The following is a 21,512-nucleotide window of genomic DNA, read 5'->3' as shown; positions in this document are numbered from 1 at the left end:
GGGTTTTACTGACTGTGAGAGTCCAGCTTTTCTCCTGCATTGCAGTCTGACTGTCTGAGGCAGTGCTGGCAGCACCCAGGATGCACCCAGCATCTGTGAATGTGTTCTCTGGAGCAGCAGCTGTGGGGCTTCACCATTGAGGACCGGGTCACTGTGAGCAGCTCATGAGGAGTGATGGTCCCACAGGTGGGTGCTGGTGGAGCCGTCACACCTGGCCCTGTGGGTGGAGAGACCCCTGGGCATGGCACAGGGACTGACAGACAGCCTCTGTTGGTTGTTGGACATTCCTGATGGCAATTATGTTGGTGTTGGCTGTTGTGTGCTGTCTGAAATTCATTACTCAGAGGGAGGTGAGGCTCTGGCTCTGGTGTCCAGAGAGCTGTGGGTGCTACATCACTGGAGGTGCCCAAGGCTGGGTTGGGTGAGGCCCTGGTCAGCCTGAACTGGTGGGTGGCACCCAGCTCACAACAGGGGCTGGGACTGGGTGGGCTTTAAGATCCTTTCTAACCCCAGGGTTCTGTGATTCAGAGCCCTGTAAGGGTGGGATGAGGGAGCCTGGCAGGCTCTGCCTCTGCTTTCCCACCAGTGAATGGGGGCCTGATACCTTCCATTGCTCCAGCCTTGCAACATCTCCCTGTCGCTGGCAGAAATAGCCCTGGGCTGGGAGCAGGCTATTTGTGGGACTACAGAGGCAAAAGGAATGTGCAGAGCTCCCCGCATCGCCCTGCTCACAGCCTCATGCCTTCTCCAGCTGCCGAGCTAAAGCCTGAAGAATCCAAGTAGCTCTACTTGGAGAAATGATGATTAGACATAGCAAATACCAGCACAACCTTCAGTGCAAGGATGCAGGGCTGGCTCTGGCATTCCTCTCCAGCTGGGGCTGTTTCCCACCTGCTGCCCCCCACACCACCTGCTGCCCAGTGCCAGCCAGCCCTCAGCCCAGCACCGTGCCATAATGCACCAGGCACTTCTTAGAAACATCACGGTTTATTGACTTGAACAACTGCCACTTCAGTAGCAGCATTTCCTGCTCAGAGGGTGGTGATGTGTATTATTTTTATTTTCTCCTAAGGTACTTTAAAATGGGGGGGGGGGAAGAAAAAAAGAAGATTAAATGCGCTTATGGTACTGAAACAACAGTCGAATTCATTACAAGAGGCCCCCCCCACTGTAATCCCTTCACATGTGAACGGCACAGGCTGGAGTCAGGGAAGCTGCACCCATAACAGAGAGAAAGACCAGCAATGGCAGAGCTGCACCATCAGCCACAGCGGTCCGGTCCCCACATGGCAGCCATGAGTCACTCCCTCAGCCAGGACGCAGCATCACCGTGCTCTGCACCGGGCCAAAGGCAATGGAGCTGCGGGTGGATGAGAGCCTCCTGCCCAGCACTGTGGCATACGCTGTTTCCTGTTGCAGGGTAGAGCTGCTTGTCCAGCAGCACCCTGGAAACAGGGTCCCTCACTGTGGCTGGTTTTGTCTTTGGGACAGACAGAAGGGTCAGGAACAGGCAGCGAGGAAGACAAGCCAACTAATGTAACGCTAAAGCGGTAGCTTGAAGCTGTGGGGTAAATATTTACTGTTGGAAGGACAGGAGTTGAGTTGAGAACACGGCGTGCAGCTCTGCTGTTTGGGAAACGTGCTGGCAATCAGGCACTGAATGCTGCTGATGAAAGAGAGTGTGAAACAGGGAGGGGACAACACCGCCTACAAACTGAAATGTGTACAGCTGCAAAATGCACGTAAGAGCCGGAATCCTGCTGCTATCTGTGATGGACGGAGGAACTGAACCATTCACAGGAGACTCTTGCCAAGCAGGGGTGGACGTGGAGCTGGAGGCTACAGCAGCACCCTGGCTAACGTGGTGGGGATGGTTTGAATGCAGTAGAGCAAAGGGTGGCAACCCAATGGCAGGAGTTGGATTGTTGTGTTTCCTGCAGGGCTCAGCACATCCCTTCCTCCTCCACATGAATGTAACAAATGGCAAAAACCGTTTACAGGACACCATTCGAATGGAAACACATCATGGGAAAGGAAAAAATCACGCAGCATCCCCATATGGAATGGGAGCAGCGTTACAGCATGGGCGGGCAGCGCCATCTGACTGCACCACCCAGGCAGATCCATCAGCTTGTTGAACCGTCTCCAGAACTGAAAACAAAGGTCTCCTCCTGATTAGTGTTAATTTGATGAAAGTTTCCGGCCGCTTTCAAAACGTGCCTTTGCAGGAATCACACACCCCCAACCCATCACCCCAAGGGCCCCAACATAGGAATCTCCTCCTCATCACTGCTAGAGTCACGGTTTATCTTCACAAATTCTTTACTTTTTCCTTCTTACTCTTCTTCCTCCTCTTCCTCCTCCTCTTCCTCTTCCTCATCGTCATCTTCATCGTGGCAGTGTGTGATTTCCTGAGGTGCCTGGGGGAAGAGGTTGGGCGGTTTGATCTCACTGATGGAGCGGGTCAGTTGGTGCCGCTTGTAGTCAGAATCCTTAAAATCCACCGAGGTGCGATTGCGCGTGGCCATGGGCGACTCCTTCTCGTTGATGTCCACGTGTGTGTGCTCTACTGTGGACTCGTGTGGCATCTAAAGGTGTAAGAGAGAGAGGAGATGGCGAGGCAACCAGAGCACAAGGCCCCAGAACGTACCACCCCATCCTCCCAGTGCTGCCAGCTCGTGGCGTGCCCCCCAGTGCCTGCAACTCACCAGGACATGGGCGGCTCTGAAGAGGTAGCTGAAAGGGTAGTAAAGGAGGTTGATGAAGGAGGCTGCATAGAGGTCGGCGTAGCGCATCACCTGGCTGGCAAACAGGGTCTGCCGGGAGCCGCTGCGGAAGAGGCTCCCCATCATCCCATAGCACATGTCCATGTCATGGGTCACTTTCTACAAGCAAAGGATAGGTTAAATCCCGGCCCGGGCACACGGCAGCGCAGAGCCGGCCCTGCCTCAGCGTCACTGAAGGCTGGGGGCTACGTAAAGCCTGCAAGGATCTCCAGTGAGCTTTTGTGTGCTCTTATCCCAAGGCATCAAAGCGCAGCCGGGCCCCAGCTAACAGAAGGGAAGGCAGCAGTGGCACCAGGGCCAGCACCCGCCCCAGGCTGGGACCTCGCACGCAGGGCTGAATGAACCGGAGGCTACGGCCCCTTCAGGCACACATCAGCACCCTGCTCTGCAGCAGCGAGCACTGTAAGTAGGTGCTACGTACTTAAGGAAGGAGACCCTATTCCAGACCAGGCTGCCTTTAGGAGTGCCAGTGACACCAGTGAGCTGGGAAGCTCCTCCGTTTGCGTCCACAGACAAAACGGCTTTGCAAAGCCTGCCATGCCCACCCAAAGGCAGAGCAAAGCATTTCAGGGCTGAGCAGTGGGTCGGGTTGTCAAGCCCTTTGGGATCCAAAAGGATGAAAAGGGATTTTTATGATTGGTACCTTAATGCGTCTCTGGATGGAGCTGATGTCAGGGCGTTCATTGCTGCTACTGTCCAGATGCCTAGTTACAGGCGAGAAGGTAAATACATGCTGTGAAAAGCCTTTCAGAACCAGATGTTGTGAGATGGGGGCTTAGGGAGGGAGGCTGGTCTGGAGGGGGAGGTTGGTCTCAGGGGCAGAACCCAGGCCTGAGGCAAAGCTCTGGCAGCAGTGCTGCCAACCCAACCCCAAGGGTTCGTCAGAGCCACGCATTAGCTGTTGCTAGGCTGGGAAAGGCAGCAGTACACTGGTCAGCATTTGAACACTCACTTGTATAACTCGGCCAAGAAGATGTCCAGGCTCTGCAACTCTTCAAAAAGGGCTGGATGACCCGGAAAAGAAAGGGGGAAAAGGTGAGTTTAACCTCAAAATGAAAGGGCTGAAAACAAATGCACCATCCTGCCCACATGACCGTGGTGGGGGATGTATGTCACAGCGCTGTGCAGGGAAAGGGTTCGATTGCGCTCTATGCCATCAACAGAGCTCTGGGATTGGTTTCTGGTTACCACTTCAGTTTTTTGAGGCTGAACCTTCACAGCCCTCATAGAAACTTCCTACCACTCGTGGGACAATGTGCATAACCCCCAGACCGACTCACATGTCAGCATGTAAACCTGGGAGAAAAGCAGGAGTGCTCAAGTTTGGGAAACAGCACTTTGGCAGCAGAGGGAGGAGGAGGAGGAGGAAGGGAGAGGAAGCACCTGGTAAGCAGGGATTCTCTGCAGACTGGAGAGCAGTCATGGATCAGGTGACAGAGGGTCAAAAAAAATGGCTATCTTGTTAGATACTTTTTACTAGAGAAGACACGGCACTACAGAGACAGAGTTTTGGGAACAAGGTTACAGATGAGCTCAACCCCAACCAGCAGCAGCTTCTCCTCTGGCCAAGTCAAGGCTGGGTGATCAAAGGCAAAAACCCTGGGACCCTGTGAGCAACCCAGCTGCTGCACCAACACCTCATCCCAGGGAATCTAAGATGGGTTTGGGAGAAAGGTTGCAAGACAGTGCGATCTCTCCCCTGTGCCCCCCTGCTGACCGCTTTTGTCAGTCCAGACGTGTAGTTCCTGTGCCAACTCAGGGATCACTAGGAAGGTCCTCCAGCCCTGGCGCTTCTTGGATTTGAGGATGTCTCCGAAGATGTGATCTCCAATGTACAGAATATCCTTCCCTTTAGCCCCCAGCAGGTCACAGACTGTGTCTGAGGAGCCTGAAACAAAAAACAGAATGGCCGGAATGAGGAGCCAAAGGGAAATGCAGGGCTCCATTCTGAGGACCAGGGCTTAGGGATGCAGCTGCTTCATTTTCCTCCCAGAAATCTTCAACTGCTAAACTCAACAGGGCACTGCACGCTCACCTTCCCTTGGAATATACACACACCTTCATACAAATGTAGCAGCCTCCTGACCAGGTAACAGTGATGGAGCCCAGAACATTATGGACAGCCCTGTGCAGCCATTGCATTTCCCTGGTGCAGCCACTCTGTGCAGCATTCCCAGCTGTCCTCACTGCTGCCAACAGGCCTAGCTGCATCTCTCCCCACTCCCAGCCCTGCAGTGGCATTTCCCAGGCCCTCCCTGGAAGGAAGGGAAGGGCATTGAGGAACAGCTCTCTTTCCTCTCAGCACTGAGCAGCAACAGTTTTTCTGGCGCAAAAGGCACAGAATGATGTGTTTCATGAAGCGCAGCCCTGCCTAGATTCTGACATAACACCCAGCCACCCTGCACGAGTCCTCATGAGTGGATGAAGGCCACCATGGCACGTCAGAGCCACTTCACAGGACAAGAAGTGTTCTGCCTCACCTCCAGAATACACGATGCCGTGCTGCAGTGGGCCAGTGTAGGTACCGATCTTCAGCTTCCCAGTCACCTGAAGGAAGAGATACTGCATTAGTAAAGAACAGCTGATGCTCTGGGTCTTTTCTGCCCTACTCTATCTTTATGCTCTGCTTCTAGGGCACGTCCAGCCTAAATACCACACTGCCCGCTCCCACTAAGAGACTGCATATGATCCCCTCCAGCTTTTGAGGTGCCCTCCACGTGGTGCTCACCGTGTCCACCTGCCGCAGCACAGTGCCTTCCCCAAAGAAGAGGGGTTTCCGTGCATCCACCAGGATCAGGTCAAAGTAGGACTGCCATGGCCGATGGGCACTCCCAGGCTGCAAAACAAAAACAAACCCTAGAACTGGGTACCCCATAAACAATCACAGGGAATTTAATTGCCCTCAGCCATGATGTTTCTTCACAGCTGGTCCATCAAATGCACTGATTCTCCCAGTTCGTGCCTCTGTGGCACGACCCTGTTGCCATTCATAGAGCATTCATTTGTGGCAAAGCCATCCCAACCCAGGACTGAGGAAGGAAGGCAATGAACAGCCACATCACAGCATAGCTGCTGTGCAAAGGGCTGCACTAAATGACACTGCTGCCACCATTTCTGAACGTGACAAATGTGACTGTGGCTTCAGCCTTCCAAGGACACACTGACACACTTGCCCAGAGCTGGAAAATGCCTGCACTCTATCCTACAGAGCGCAGCTGCAAACCACAGCCTTGCCTGACGGACACCAGGCGTGATTTCCCATGTTCTGAAAATTCTCCCTAGGTCTTCCACTTTCAGTGCGCAGTGTGAAAACACATCTTTTGAATATGAGATGGTCTCCTAGTGAGAGATGGAGAAAGCAGTATAAATTCAGCTCCTAAGCCTCTCTCCAAAAGTTTCAGGGCTGAGCTTCATCCTCAGGACACCAGGAAAAGCATGGCAAACTTTTGGAACTACCATAGCAGAGGCACAACTAGGCCATACAAGAAAGATACTGCTGTTTCACACAACTCTTTCCCTTCCATCAAGACATTTTTTAACAAAACATTGTATAAGATTAGGAAGAAATCTGGCTGTAAAACGCCACAGCTAAAATGCATTAATGCTAAAATAATGTTATCACTAACATAGATCATTGTTTGAGACTAGATGATGCCTCTTTTCTCTTTGTTATATTGTATTTGCTTTGATCCTATTCAAATGGGGCACTAAACAGCAAGCGTATTTTAACCAGATTAAAGCAACTAATCCCATGCAGCTGATGAAGCAGGATTAAAATGCTTTCCAGCTACACAGATAATTAGGCACATCAACTCCTTTTGGAACTGCAGTCTAGAAACCACATACCTTTGGTCCGTGTGGAAAGTCAAACAAGTAAGTCATAATTTTCTGAAAGACAGAAAGTATTCCAAGTTGTGCTTTTTATGTAGTTAATAAAGACATACTTTTCTGCTTTTGTCTTTTCAGGCTACAAAACTTTATTTTCAGTGTTTACATGAAAATCAGCCTAAGGTTTGGAGACAGAATGAATGGATTGGCCTTAAAGTGAAGGGAAATAAAATGGTGGGTTTTATAATGAAAGAACACATCTGCCTCAGGAATCTGCACATTGCTTCAGCTGTATCTTGCAGTGCTTTAAAATGGCACGTGATCCTTCAGTGATCCTCCTGACATTCAGCCAGCAGCACAGCACACAGCCTGCTCTGGCTCCTGGCCCTCTCCAAGATCATCGTTTTGGTGACCTCTCCCCACTAAGAGCTGTCTCACTCAGAAGAGCAGATTGTCACTTTCTCTTTCGCCTTCTTACTTATGAACAGAGGCACAAAGCGACTTAAGCCAGGCCTACCCCAGGTCAGAAACAGAGCCAGGACTATAAACGAGAAGTCTCACCACCTAATTGGCATTCACCACTAAATCATTCCAGCTCAGAAAGCACCCAGTTCCCCACCAAATACTATCTTGCCAAATCCCATACACTAGGCGGGTGGCTTTTGTTTATTCCATTACATACTGATGCACCAGTTCCCACAGCACTTACATCTGTGTATTTGTAGTCGCTGTTTGTCACAAGAAACACCTTCCCAACTTCGTTCATGCGGCTCAGCAGCAGTGGCAGCTTCCCCTGCAAGTCAGAGGACAGAACAGTCAGACACAGAGCTACAGCATGGGCAAAACACAGCTCAGCTGTGATCCCATCAGTCAAAACAAGGAAGACACTGCTACCCACCCTCCAGACCCAGATCTCCTCCCAGAACGGGCCCACAGGAGGTGAAATCTGAGCTCGCATGAGCCATGAGTTGGAGTGTATTATGATTCCAACCTCAAATTAGGGAGAATTTATTCCTGGAGCTATTTTTACAGAATCGTAAATCTTAGGGCCGTTGCCAGAAGAGCTGATTACCTCACAGGATGGTTTCCTGAGAATTTTGCAGGCATGTAACTAGACACAAGGTTAACTGCTTTAAAGTGGTATTCCACCACCAAAGGAGGAGCCCACAGAGATCATTTAAACTGAATAACGATTATAAAATGATGGGTCCACAGAGGCCCTGCACACTGCAGAGGGCGAAAGTAAGGGAGCTTGCTCAGTTAGATGTGCTGAATACATAGTTTGGGACTTATCAAAGTGCTGGGCTTTGTTGAGTGTCTCGGGATTTTCCCCTCCATCTGTCATTGTAGGAGGTGTGTAATGCTTTTGCTGGATGGTTGAGGAATACTTCTGTTCCAGTGATGCTCATCGGTTACTTTTAAAAAGAGGTCTGCAGCAGAGGATTGCTTGGGCAGAGAAAATGTGGGACTACTGTTGCTTTCAGCATCAAAAGAAACATAAGCCTGGCCAGCATATCCACCTGTGTCCCATGACAACGTTTCCTCTGGCTTTTATATTTTACGTAAAAAAGGCACGCGTGAATACGAAATCACGTGGATCACTGGCTCACAATAAAGGCTGCGTCCGAACTTTCCACTTTGTCTTTGGTTCTTACAATAGAAATCACAGCGTTATCTGTTCTGTGATGTAGTAAAGCCAATCAGCGTATTTACTCCTTGCCTGCTTACTCAGTACAGAAGGTCACGCGGCACAAGCGAAGCAACCTCGCACTTACATCTTTCACCACGTACTTCTCCAAATTCTCAAGAGTCTTCTCCTTGAGTGACCCCTGAAATAGAAACAATAGAACCCAGTGAGGTGATGGAAACTTATGATGTAAGAGACATCACAGTAATGCCAACTTTCACACTTCAAAATGCTGTGAAAGTACAAACCAGGGCGAATCTGAACCAGTGACTCTAGAGATGAGAGGCTTTGAGTAGCAGGGACCATCACAAACTCTGTGATCCATCGATTCCCTCACCATGGTAAATAATCCACTTCAGCATTTTAACCCTTTCAGGAGGGAATACAATAGAAACAAACAAAAAATAGATTTGCCATAGCAAGCAAGACAGTCAACGACCTGTCTCCAACACTGACCATCATAGTGGCCAACTCCAACATGTATCATATAACATTGCATAAGGAAAGAAAAACAGATACCCAACTTCTGCATGACTCAAACAACCACAAGTACAACTGTGAGCACAGATCTCCCGTGACAGTTCCCCATCCCACCCCAACAGCCTCTCGAATGAGGAAGAACAAGAAGATCAGGTCCTGAACGAGGCGTTAATGCTCACAAGATCTACATTCTAAATTTGCACACAAGTGTGCTGAAAAATGGCTTCCTCTGCTGAATTCTGTTTGATGCAGATAGCTTTCAGACAACATCAGATAGTACCATTGTGATATACTGACAATAAAATTGCTTTTTTAAAAATCGTGGCAATGTGAAGTTGTGAACTTTAAATGCAAATATCCTCACGGCAACACATTCTAAAACCCACAGATTATAGCAAGGAAACAGTGTAGGCACTATAAAAAGAAATAGGAAGCCAGCAGAGAAATACTGCAGTGCCAGAGACCTTGACTCGCTTGCGTAAAACTGCAGTTTATCACTTGCTCACTAGGTGGCAAAGCAAGGCTCTTGCCCAAAAGTGGAATATCTTAACTGAAGAGTTACAAACCAGTCCCTCTAACTCATTTATGACAACAAATGTCTCGAGGAGTTCTTGCAATCACCTTGTAATGAACCCAGTCAACAGCATCTCTGACATCTTGGAACATACTCCTGAATGACATGAAGAGGTCTCCGTCTTTAAACCCTGTTTCACAGCTGTGGAGAGAAAGAGGAGGCTGCAGCCAATTGCAGGGTTCAAAACATATGGAGCGTTTTTATCTTACCACACTCATTTCTTATTGACTCTTTCACTGCAGCAATGCATATATTACATGATTGAACTTTTCCCTTCCAGTCACAAAACACGAAAAAATGACCCATCACAGAAGTCAGCTGCACAGTAGCACTCTCAGACCTGCAGCTTGTTTTTATGTTTACATCTATTTGAAAGCTAGGAAAATACAAACATTGCTGAAACAGCCTTTTAAACTACACTGAATATCTGAATATTTCACTTTTGATTACACAAAGTCCTCAATTATAACTTGTGGTAACTGGCTGAGGAAACTTAGCCTCTCAGCTACCTGCTCAAACGTGGATTCAAAGGACATGGGTTGAAAATGAGCTGTGCAATGGCTGTAATCACTCTTTAATATGGATGTGGTCTGGCCCAAATACCAGTGTCAGCCAGTACAGTGACAGTGGCATGCCCTATGAAGGAGACCCACATAACCAGCCTTGGCTGCACACATAGAGCATCTCATCAGCACTAAATTCCCTTAATATCAGAAGAATAACAGGTCTGAACATTTCCCCACTGACACCACTTGAGAGGCATCAAGTGATACTAACAGCAGGTGCATCTCTATTATATATATTGCATTTTATAACAACAATCTTACAGTATTATCACTGTGTCTAACCAGAGAGGACACATACCTAGTGTACCGGTCACAATTAGTAAAGAAATCCACGAGGCAAGCCAACAGGTAGGTCTCTGTAAAGAAGAAAAGCAAGACTTTAAAACAAGGATAACACCACACAGCCAGCTAAATCTGGGCCCTGTGCCTGAAAGAAGAAAGTTCATGCAAAAATAAGCAAATCAAACAGCTGAGTAAGACACTGGCAAAGCTTTACAGGCTTCAAAGATACAGGGACAGTCACACGGGACTCACCTGGTAGATTGAACAATGTGTTCAGAATGTAAAACCTATCTGTGTCATCCCTCTGGATAAATTTGTTCGGATATTGATCCCGTGTTTCAGGCCTGAGAACAGATAAGGTGGAACAGAATGAAGCCACAAAACATACTGAGGATACAGTAGCTGACCTGCAGAACATAGCTTTAGTAGGGTCCATTAGCAAGTACTATCTGTCTGCTTTAATCAACACCTAGCTTTCCTGTGTGCACTAGCAAAACAGCACCCACTGCACGTCACTGTCACTGTGCTGGCTGCAGCACCACTGGGCACAGAGCCTTCATCCTGAGTCAGCAAAGGAGCCAAGCCCCCAGAGGAAAACTGTGGTCAGGAGTCCGCGACTCGACCTTAAGCCCCATGCTGCTGGCTATGGGTATGCCTTACATCATCTGCACTTTCATTGTTTGCTTATCTTAAACTTTCCCCCACTTTCCATGTGCTGTTGAACACCCCTCTGAGCAGCTTCCGCAGGGCAGTGCAGGGCTGCACTGCAGGAGTCTTGCCTGGGGCCTGCTGCAATTAACTGGCGGTGTGGTAACGACTAAAGTCACTAAATTGTTCTTGTTTCCTTCATTTCTGGAGCTTCTGAAGATCACCTTTGACTCGAGGAGGAACTCGACTGCATTCATAAAGCCTTTTATAAAATGTTGACCTCCTGCTACAGGGACTTACATGCCTGCAATGACAGGCTCATCACCTTGAGGCCCCGGAGCTGGCTCGTGCTTGCCTTCCATCCCTCTGCCTTGCAGGTAGGAGGGGATTTGCTGGGATACATCAAGCTCGCAGCACTGCAGCCCCCTCTGCTTCCCTAAGCACCTTCTCTGGGGCACAAGGAAAGTAAGCAGATGGAAAAGGGTGCAGGAAACGGCATGAGATGCATCACAGAACCATAGAATCACAGGGGGTTAGAAGTGACCTCTGGAGATCAGCAGAGGTTCCTTACAGCAGGTTGATCAGGAAAGCATCCAGGCAGGCCTTGCATAATTTTCTTAGACGCGGCATCAGAAGTCTTCACAAGTCCTTATGCAACGAGTGCCCTACAGATCACATTAAGTCAAAAAGAGCAGTCAAGAGCAAGCACTCACCCTCTGAGGAAATTAAAGCCATGCGCACACACCAAAAGGTTTCCATAGGCATCAACTTTCAGCAGGTTTCCATAGTGGGTATCAAACACCAGGCCTCTGTTAAGAAAGCAATTAACAGTGAAGAGAACAGTGAAAGCGGTGACCATTTCAGTACAAGCTCTTTTCAATGCCAGCTCTAGAGCAGCTGGCTTGCTTGGCAGGGGGCACCAGACCTAAGCTGCTTTTATTGTGCAGATGGGCGCTCACTTTTTACCTGGGTGCAGGTATGCAACAACAATGCCCTGCATTGCCAGGGTAGAAGATACAGCTGATCTGCTCTGCATGGACTTGAAAGTGGAGCCGTTTAACCTGGCACAGGCTTAGCTGTGCATTTACCAGGACCTCTTCTACAGGGTCACGAATCTGACACCCGTGCTTGTGATCACTGACAGCCTTGCAGGGAGGTGGGATAAGGGAATTTCTCCCCTCCTTTTCATCTGTCAGTCATAGACAAGCCAGATGGGACACAGAAGTATGGCACAGAATGCTTGGGACAATTTTTCCAAGTCCAGCAAAACTCCGTCTCACTTATTTAGTATCTTGCTCCTGAGAAAGCAGCTTTCCCACAGATAAAACCTTTCTGGCCCTTTCCTGGGATGAACGGGAGGGATTTAAGGAGTCTTCATGATGTGCTCATAATGTTTTGTTATGGGCATGGGAGCACAAAGCACCAGTCTCAATGCAAATCATGCAGGCAGGAAGGAAGGAGGCTGCCAGACTAAAACTGGAGCACCAGGCCTCTGCTCCAGTCTTCTGTAAAAAAAAAAAAAAAAAAAAGCCCCAGAGGAGCCAAAAGCAAAATCCAGCAAAGACACAAGTGGAAATGGCTTAAAGGCACTGAGCTAGATTAAATGCCTTTAAAACAAGCAATATCCTTTTAATTTCTGCCACCAACAGACAAAAATGTAAGAATTCAGTAGCTTTGCACCGCTAACTTGATTTTCCATGTTTGATTCATCTAAGCAAGTGGACTGGGTCAGTCCCACTTTTACTGCTGGTTACAATCAGCTTAATTTTTCAGGATGTCTTATGCACCAGGATGCTGCTGCATCTGGCTTGACAAAACCAAAGGAAAACACATTAATTCATTAAAATAATTATAGAAAAATGTTCTAAGACTTTCTGGCCTCACGGACATTAGCGGCTCCTTCTTCCCAAGCTTTGATTTTGATTTTGTTCCAGGTCCCATTGTGTCTCTGCTGTCTTTGCTTTGAAAGTTATTTTTGGATCGTGACTTCAGCAGCCTCTCCTGCTCTCCTTCTCCTTGCTAGCATGGACTTCAGTGCACAGAGGCCTTCCGTGCACCCAAGCAGTCCGCTCTCTTCCCCATGACCTGTGGGAAGCCACAGGCTTCAAAGGCACAACTCTGAACACCTGGCCACAGTGTGTCACCTCTGAACGTAACAGAACAAGTAATCAAGGCCTCAAGCAGGCTGGGTTGGTATCTGTGAGTCATTTACCTGGTAGGGAATGCAGGATCATACACAAAATTGAGCAGCTCATGAGGGTATCCAATGGAAACTAGTCTTTCTACGGTCAGGTCAAATCCAAGAGATTCGTATTCAGGGGATTTATACACTGTACCAAGATGAGATTTCAGTTAGAAAATTTGCACACAGCTAGGGGGTTAAACAAGAAGGCAGTCACAAGTCCCGTTCCCATTCGCCCTCCTCCCTCCTCCACCTTACACAGATGCACAAACGCTCCCTCTTCCACCTGCTCAGATCGGGTTTGGTTTGCTGTGATTTCACAAAGCTGGCGAAGAAACCAATACATTTTGGGAGCACATGTATTTGTGGTTAGAAAGCCTGAAATTCATTGCTGCTGTGCTACTGGATACAATCCCAAAGCTTAGCATTGTCTTCAGATTTCATCTCAGGGGAATTTATGTTTGCTGCAGACTAAGTTAGCTTGAAGGTAGAGCTGTCAACTTAACATACGGTTTGTTTGTTAATAATACCATATGGTACTGTACAAATCTGTTAGCTATTACTCTTGTACCAAAATGCTACTCTTTTAGGCAAGCTTGCTGCTCCCACATTTCTTACGAGCTGCTCATCTGTGACATACACATTTGCTCAATGCAAAATGAATGACTAGTTCAACCAAGTCATTCCTACCTTCAGGACTGTCTTCTTCCTGCAAATGACCTTCCCATGCACTGGAAATGTTGCTATTTAATTAGATCATTAAATGACCATTTAGAAGGAAATTGCTGTGTCTCTGTGACAGATGGCAATTGTTGTGTTTCTGTCACAGTGTGTTGACATTTGTTGTATGACACTATCTTAAATTGGTTCTAAGATATAATGAGGTCAAATATAACCTGTTATTTCAATGAGGCCTATGGGGGTCCAATGGGTCCAGCTGTGTCTCAGATTCTTGAATAAGCTGTGTTTTACTCAGTTAAGTTAGAAAACATGTAAGCAAGCTCTTTAGAAGACAGACTGCTTTTCCTGAGAGGTAGCTCACAAATCTGTGGGCATCACAATGCCTATCAATGCCCTTGTCTATACTGCCCAGGTAATCACCACCGTATGTATACTGTGGAATACAAAAGCCCAATCTGAAAGGAGAAAACAAATGCATAAAATACTACAGAAATACTAAAAAGGCAAGAACTGTCAAAGAAATAAGACTCACAGTAGCCACATGAGGAGGATCCCATACCTATTAACAATCCAGAAGTATTCTAAAAGTTCAGTTTTCTCATTAAATTCAACATCATTCAAATGCAAAAAGCAAACCAGTAATGTTCTTGAACAGATAACCAAAGCCAAACAATTACCAAGATCTTCAAGCATCATTAGACCAGTGGCAAACATCGTATATCAATAAGAAGATATAACACACAGTGCACGTAGCCTTTTCTGTCCTTTAGGAAAGGAAGGGTTGATTGAGCTACAGGTAGGAATAAGCAATCAAAAACTACAGCTAATGAAGGAAGCAGTGACTGACAAGGCAATCCTGGGGAGTGAGCTAGAGTTGGAGGGAGCAAGAGGCAGTTAGGTGATGAACATTGTGAGAGTGACACCAGAGCATCATCTGGAAAAAGGAACTCCTTTGATGCAGGACAGTAGAGATACCTCCCAGGGAAAACAGTGATAAATACACCTGCACGTACTCTCAGAGGGCGAGAGCACGACAACGATCCCCACGGTGTGAAGCAGCCTCTATTCCCCACTCTGTCCATGCAGCTCCCTGAGACCACATTGCCAATTTATCCATAAACCATCACTTCCCAACAAAACATCTCTCCCAGAAATCCCTGCCCCTTCCGAACTCACCAACCGCCGTGGCACGGCCGAGCCATAAACAAAGCTCAAGGAGCAAGCTGGCATCTCCTCTGGACAAACAGAGGTGGTTTGTGAGCTTCTCCAGCAGAACCCTTCCAGGCAAACCATAGAGCTTTCAGTCACACAGCCTGTGCATCTGCTCAGTGAACAGCTGACGTGTGGCTGATCGCTTATGCCCTCACTCAGCTTCTTCCCTTCTGTATTTCTCTTACCATCACATTTATCACTGCAAGCCTCCACTGAACTTTCTGAGCCTGCAGAAATGAGCTGACACACCAGTAGGAAAAAGGCTGAAGAACAGGTTTCATCATTCCAAGTCTCTGCTCAGACAGTACTACAACACGGCTAATCTGAATTTTAATTTCTGTGCAAAGTAATTATTCCCCTTTACCTCTAAGCTACAAATAGTGCCCCCCGATTCCTCTTTGAATAAAAGTAAGCTACCAGCTCATCCATACCTCATGTCCCTTCCCTATTTTTCTACCGTTCCACCATACCTGGAAAACGAGAGCCCTCTTGTTGATACACAAACTACATGGGGACACTGAGCTCTTGGGGATGGGAAAAGGACAACAAGTGCTTCCCAGTTACCACGATACTGTCCAAGATAAACTTTCCTTTAATTACACTCAACTGGGAACAGACTGAGAGATGACTGAGCCCCCCTAGACTGCACCACAGCACTGCACCACAGCCCGCGCTGCATCAGCTGGTACCAACCACAGCCCACGCTTCTTGTAAGCTTTGTGAACACCTGTTAAAGCAACGTGAGCTTTCAGGCAAACAAGCAACCCATCTCCTTGAGACCAAACACAAATAGGCTAACAGTACTGCAATGACAGCAGCACATCTGGGGACAATGCCCCCGCCACATGCATTAAGAGACTGCTTAGCCTAGATAAAAAATGTATTTTAGTGTTGTACTTAGGGCTGGCCCTGCTTTCTCATCTTATCTTCAGGCATCCAAGGAGATAAAGAGAGGGCACAGCAGTATTTTATTCTGCAGTTGGACGATGAAAAAAGTAGCTTAAATCTTTCTGGGAGCTTAAACTTCCCCGGCCCTGAGCTGAAACACAAAGGGAGGAAACTCACAGGATGTGGTGCTGCAAGAATTGGGCAGTTTGCCATGCAGTGAATCCTGTGCTCAGCTCTCCCCTCTGAGCAGCCCCATCCCAATGAAGGTGAAGCAGAACCACCACACCACAGCCCCCAGTGCCCTCGCCATCCCTCGGCCCAAAGCACGCAGGGTGAGAGTACAATCGAAGCATGAGTTGCAACTCACCCCAACCTCCTTTCTGCCTTTTCACTGCTCGATGGCTGTGTCCCTGCCACCGTGCCAAGTCCTCTCCTCCAACGGAAAAGTTATTAAAATCATTTGAGCTTGAACACGGACAGATGCTCCAATGGCTCAGGGTGATGGACACCCCGTGCTTGTGCATTATGTAATTGGGCTTGAGAGAAAACAACCAAATCTTTAAAAAACTGCAGCATTTCAGCTTCTCCTTCACATCATCACTTAAAATGACACTAGTGAAAGTTAAAAGCAGGACCCCGGGAGTGAACGCTGCAAGCCTCCGATCTGTGAGGAGTGTTAGGAGGGAGCCGAGCTGCAAGGAGCGGGGTTGTGCAGTAAGGTATGCCATTCTCATGCATTTTCGTGGTTGTTTTTACCTTTGCTGCCAAGACACATACAGTAACAATTTTATAGCTCTCCTGAAAAGGAAAAAAAAGGAAAAAAAAAAGATTTCTACAGAGGCTCCAGCTTATGCAAAATGCTGCTGCCAGGATTTTAACTCACATGAGGCAGATGCAGATTCAGAGTGTCACTCCAGTCTTGACGGAGTTACACTGGGCTCCCCTGTTAAAGAAAAAAATCAGACTGATTTTAAAACTGCAACAGCTCTGTGCCACGTGGGATGGTGTCGCTGGAGCCGTGTCCTCGAGTAAGCTCGGCAGCCGACCTGGCAGCTATTCCAAATGCACTTACAGCTGATTTATAGAGGAGGCACAGTTGGTAATCGTGCATCCTGCAGGCAAAATTCTGTCCTCATATCCACAAAGCAGCCTTAGATCATCAGCTCAGTGGTAATTAGAAGGATGAGGCTACACGTGCATTGCCTGAGTGACATAAAACCTTCAGGTTTCTCTTGGACATGGAGCAAGTGACTCAAGAAAGGGTCTTGTGCTCTTTTGGGGGCTTTGCCATTATTGCCCATCCCTCAATTGGTGACAGAACACTGCTGTCAGGGCGCTCCACTTCTTTCACAGGATGAAACACCTGCACATATCAGTGCAGGGGACCCGGGAGACTGAGTCAGGAGCTACTCTGGGAACCTGAGAAGAGAATTTTGCCCTCCCAGCAAGAGCCTCAAACATAGAGTCAGTCTGATGCAGTACATCCAAATTCAATAGCGCCCTTTAACACTTACGTTTACATTTGAGCTTCTAAGTGTAAAGCATTGAGGGATGAACCAGTATCAATCCTGCACATTGTTGCAGTCTACTGCAGTGCTCTGGTTCGCAAGCACGCACAGGAAGAAGACCTCTTTGTAACTTACAGGTATGCATGGAGTAATCAGAAACAGCTTTTGAGATCAAATTGGCACTAAATGCAAAGCTGGGCAAGTTGGAATAACGTTGCAAAAAGGACCCACAGAAGTATGCAGATCTCCTGGAAGGCTGCTCTGAAGATAAGTGTTTAAAGCTTGTACCTGGGGGAGATAGCAGTGGGCTACCAGTGAGCAGTGGCTCAGTTTAAGCTGTGGAGAAGAAAGCCCTTTAAGGGCTGCCCATTTCTTTCCTTGTTCCTCCTCCCCACATACAAGTTTTCAATTCACAAGCAGGGCAGCTTCTTGTGGTTCCTTGAAGAGTCACCCCTCCATCCCCTCAGCCAGCCCCTCCATGCTGAGAGCCCCAAACAGCCCCAGCTGCCCCCTGCATATGGTGCCCAACCTGCCTGCCCCAACACCTGAACATATTCTGCCTCACATGCAGGTGTTGTCACTGTTGTCACTGTCCAGGTGGGCTTCCCCGTCCTTGGCCCTGGTGGCTGAGATTTGGGATTTGAAACACTTTAGCCTTCCCTCACAGCTTTGGCTGGCAGATAGAAACTGCGAGACTTCCTCATTTCAGGTGTTCAGATAAAATCAGCATTTCTCAAACTACAGGTGGTGACCTCCTCTGATGACTTGCAAGAAGCTTAAGGCACGCTCAATCTTCAGAAATTCTACCCTCTATCTGGGTTCTCTGGAGATGACACGATAAGTCAAAAAGCAGACAGATAATGTGAAGGGTTGAGCCTTGTCTCTGAAGCACGGGAAATGCAGCCCAATTACTTTGTGTTAAGTCTTGAAGAACTGAAAGTGAAATAACTAGAAACAGGTTATTTCAGCTGCTGCTTATCCCCCAGTGGCCGGGGCATGCAAATCCGGCAGTTAGGACCTATATGGGCAGGAACAATAGCCAGGTTTCTGTACTTCTATACAGGCACAGCATGCATAATTAAGCTTGTGCAAACACATTTCTGATGTAAAGAGTAATGATGCATGTAAAGAGTAGGATCAAAGTCCTGCTGATCTGAAGAATCGATGGCATTCTGAATTGCATCACAAATACATATCAGTAAGGCATTGTTATCAGTGTTGTGCTGATGAAAAGTGCTTAGTTAAAGCCCTGAGAATCGAGATGTCCGTTCACAACCCATCCCTCGTGGCAGTAAAAATACCTATGGAACCTGCCCCACCACGGTCTACCAAATGGGATCTTGGGTGAGCATCCCAGACCAGGACAGATCTCTCCCCAGTGTTCTCCATCCGTCAGCACGTTTTCTGCACACAGCCCTGACACCGGGCACACAGCCCCACGTACCACTGTGCTGTACCACCAGATCTCTGGTGTTCCACAACACCACCACATGCTCTGGCACTTCCAATTGAGAATCCAGAAGGAAACTAAGCAACCAATCCCAGAGGTGCTTGGCACCGGACTTAATTAAAAAATAAACCCCACTGAAGCGACAATTCCAATTAAACACATTGAACAATTAAACGGACTGGGCAAGCGTTCTACAGAGCCATGGAAAGCCTGTCTCAGCTGTAGGCCCAGAGGTCTGAGGCTCCCCAGACATAACCAGATAACGATCTTAATTTACACACCAAACCCCTTCTTGGGAATCTCCTACCATCAGTTTGCACACACAATTATTAAAGAACAGGATTAAGGCTCTAGGATAAACATGACATCAGCTTGCGTTGTGGGGCTTTTTCTAACCAGGGTAGCTGCAGTCAGGTGCTGGTCCTCAAAATGAAGCCTGAGCTCTGTGCTACTTCTGCCACAGTAAATGCAGGCATTTCACCTCCCAGCATCCCCACTCCAGCACAGGGAGCACACAGATACAGACAGGAAGGCCTGGTTGTGCAGAGCATGGATCTCAGGCCACCTCTGCCCAGCACAGCATGAGGAGATGGGCCTGCTCTGCTCACGCTGCTGGGGGCCCACATCTGTGCTGTGCTGACCTGGGGGCTCATTGCCTGCAAACAAACTGGTAAATGTGCCTGGTCATAACCTCAAGAAATCCCAAGGGACAGCTCGTACCTTTTAAGCTAGGAACGTGGTGAATCACCCAACTGTCATTTGTTTATGGACTTGGCTGAACTGTGACCATAAGAGATTCGTCTGAGGTCAAAACAAGTTGAAAAACAGCCAGGAATAGAACCCAGCTCTCTTCAATCTCACTGTTTGATTTTAACTACTAGACCATAAATAAAACCACACTGTATTATGCAAAACAAAATTGTAATATTTCAGCTTCTTTTTAAATTGAGACTGAACAAACAAAATGGCTACGAGCAGCCAATTTTTCAATCTGAAATGGGAAGAAATCACTGTCATATCGATCATAATTTTCATTTATCCAAATAAACCCAATTAAGCACAGCTCTGTTGTGTGCAGCAAGACAAAGCTGAGCTTTTAGCATGTTTCAGTACTTAACGCACCGCTTCTATTTCACTAGAAATTACGTATTTGAGGTGATCAGCAAACAAGAACTCAACAACACCTCCAGCTGTACTTTTGTATGCTTCACACACAAGCTGCTCTCTGCGCACGAAGAGCCAATCTTGCACTGAGCCCTGTGCAGCCACAGATGTTTGATGGTGAATCTGGTAACAGGAAGCAAGGCAAGAGTCACCGCACATTGGAGGGCCAAATCTTTTAGATTCTGTACATCTGAGCTTCCCAGTGCCCTTTCGGACAGCCCAGCGCTGGTTTTGGGTGGTAATCAGAGCACACCTACAGAGGAGAACAAAGGCTCTGCAGTTCGCAATTGCAGCAGTGCCCATAAAGCAGCTCCGCACCCACTCTGCAGCCTCAGAGTGATGGAAAATTCCTTACCTCTAATGCTCCTGCACACATTCCCAAGTGCACAGCACAGCTTTCAGCTCTAAAACCTCTAACCTGGAACTGTATCAGCTCCTGTGCTCCCACTCTGCATGCTAAAAGGATCTGTAAAGACAGCATTTGTTGTTGCTCTGAAGACTGACCCACCATTGTATGATCGGCTTGGCTCTGAATTGCTGGATTTGTACACTTCTGATTGCTTTAGTGCTGTGTTTCTACTTGTTTAACATTAAAAAAAAAATGTTGTCAAGTATCATCAGCTTAAACTCTCCCCAAAGCAGGTTTGTTAGTGTTCTCATTGGTAAATGCTAGATATTTTTAGCTTTCTGCTGCTGCATTTTATTTGCCTTTGATGTAACAAAGATTGGGGCTGTTTGGATATGCCTCAGAGGCCAGCAAAACAGAGCTTCGTCTTGGAAACATTGCTTCTACTGAATAAAAATACATGGCTTGAGGTAACAACAGCACCGAGGTGACATTCTGCATGTAGAGAGAAACAATTCAGACGGACTCTGCACTTCAAGAAAATTCAATTTCTCAATTTTAATCATTGGCATAACATTCCTTTGCTCTGGAACAGTATTTTAAAGATGACTGCACAGTCACCTGTTCTTTAGGGAAATTTTTTTTACAGTTTCCCTGGCACAAGAGAATCTTTTTGTGCTTAATGAGTGGCCTTCATAATTCACCTCTCTCAGATACAGCCCACTGGGAGTCATAATCCCATAATGGAAATATCCCACCATTTCCATGGAAACAAACTACTGTGCCAAAATATGGGCTTAGTGCTCAATAAAGACTTCCTGAACAGGGAAGAAATAGTTGCATGGGCTTCATGTTGAAAAATAATTTGGTTGCATCTAGAAATAAAATGACTTAAAGGCACAGCAGCCATTTATAGTCTATATCTAAGGCATTATTCAGGCTTATCAGCACTCAAGCAGATGAGACTTGTTTCTTCTCTCCATATCGTTTCTACTTGCCTATTGATGGCCTTGCTCACTTTCCCTTTGGATATGATTTTTAAAACAGAAGGAAACAAAACTCAAGGTTGGTGTAGGAGTCTCAAAGTCAGGTGTTCTCCACATCCTCTCCCCCATCTCTATCACATTCAGTGCCTGACAATATTCACTTAAGAGAGTGGTCCTCTAAAGCTACACTTTCAATGTGTTTAACGGTGTGCACCTGGGCATACATGTAGCACAAATGCCCATG

General features: G+C 47.4%; 1 protein-coding gene across 4 annotated transcripts in view; it reads right to left on the bottom strand.

Annotated features, from left to right (window-relative positions):
• Positions 1 to 971: 971 nt before the first annotated feature.
• Positions 972 to 21,512, bottom strand: part of NT5C2 (5'-nucleotidase, cytosolic II) — a 54,478-nt gene continuing 33,937 nt past the window's right edge. For all 4 annotated transcript variants that reach the window (XM_042818059.1, XM_042818061.1, XM_042818062.1 and 1 more), the window contains 15 exons: positions 13,064 to 13,181; positions 11,565 to 11,660; positions 10,456 to 10,547; positions 10,220 to 10,277; positions 9,403 to 9,496; positions 8,390 to 8,443; positions 7,324 to 7,407; positions 6,633 to 6,674; positions 5,515 to 5,622; positions 5,267 to 5,333; positions 4,504 to 4,674; positions 3,739 to 3,790; positions 3,430 to 3,490; positions 2,709 to 2,885; positions 972 to 2,588 (listed from right to left, as the gene is read on the bottom strand). In XM_042818059.1, the coding sequence (XP_042673993.1) occupies positions 2,337 to 2,588; positions 2,709 to 2,885; positions 3,430 to 3,490; positions 3,739 to 3,790; positions 4,504 to 4,674; positions 5,267 to 5,333; positions 5,515 to 5,622; positions 6,633 to 6,674; positions 7,324 to 7,407; positions 8,390 to 8,443; positions 9,403 to 9,496; positions 10,220 to 10,277; positions 10,456 to 10,547; positions 11,565 to 11,660; positions 13,064 to 13,181 (1,526 nt within the window). In that variant the 3' untranslated portion in view covers positions 972 to 2,336. The remainder of the gene's footprint in view (positions 2,589 to 2,708; positions 2,886 to 3,429; positions 3,491 to 3,738; positions 3,791 to 4,503; positions 4,675 to 5,266; positions 5,334 to 5,514; positions 5,623 to 6,632; positions 6,675 to 7,323; positions 7,408 to 8,389; positions 8,444 to 9,402; positions 9,497 to 10,219; positions 10,278 to 10,455; positions 10,548 to 11,564; positions 11,661 to 13,063; positions 13,182 to 21,512) is intronic.

This window comes from Centrocercus urophasianus, unplaced genomic scaffold, assembly GCF_019232065.1.
Source record: "Centrocercus urophasianus isolate 14NV4802_14NV808 unplaced genomic scaffold, USGS_Curo_1.0 seq_17, whole genome shotgun sequence".
In the NCBI taxonomy this organism is placed as follows: domain Eukaryota; kingdom Metazoa; phylum Chordata; class Aves; order Galliformes; family Phasianidae; genus Centrocercus; species Centrocercus urophasianus.
The sequence above is the reverse complement of the archived record's forward strand: the minus strand, read 5'-3'. Positions and strand labels throughout refer to the sequence as shown.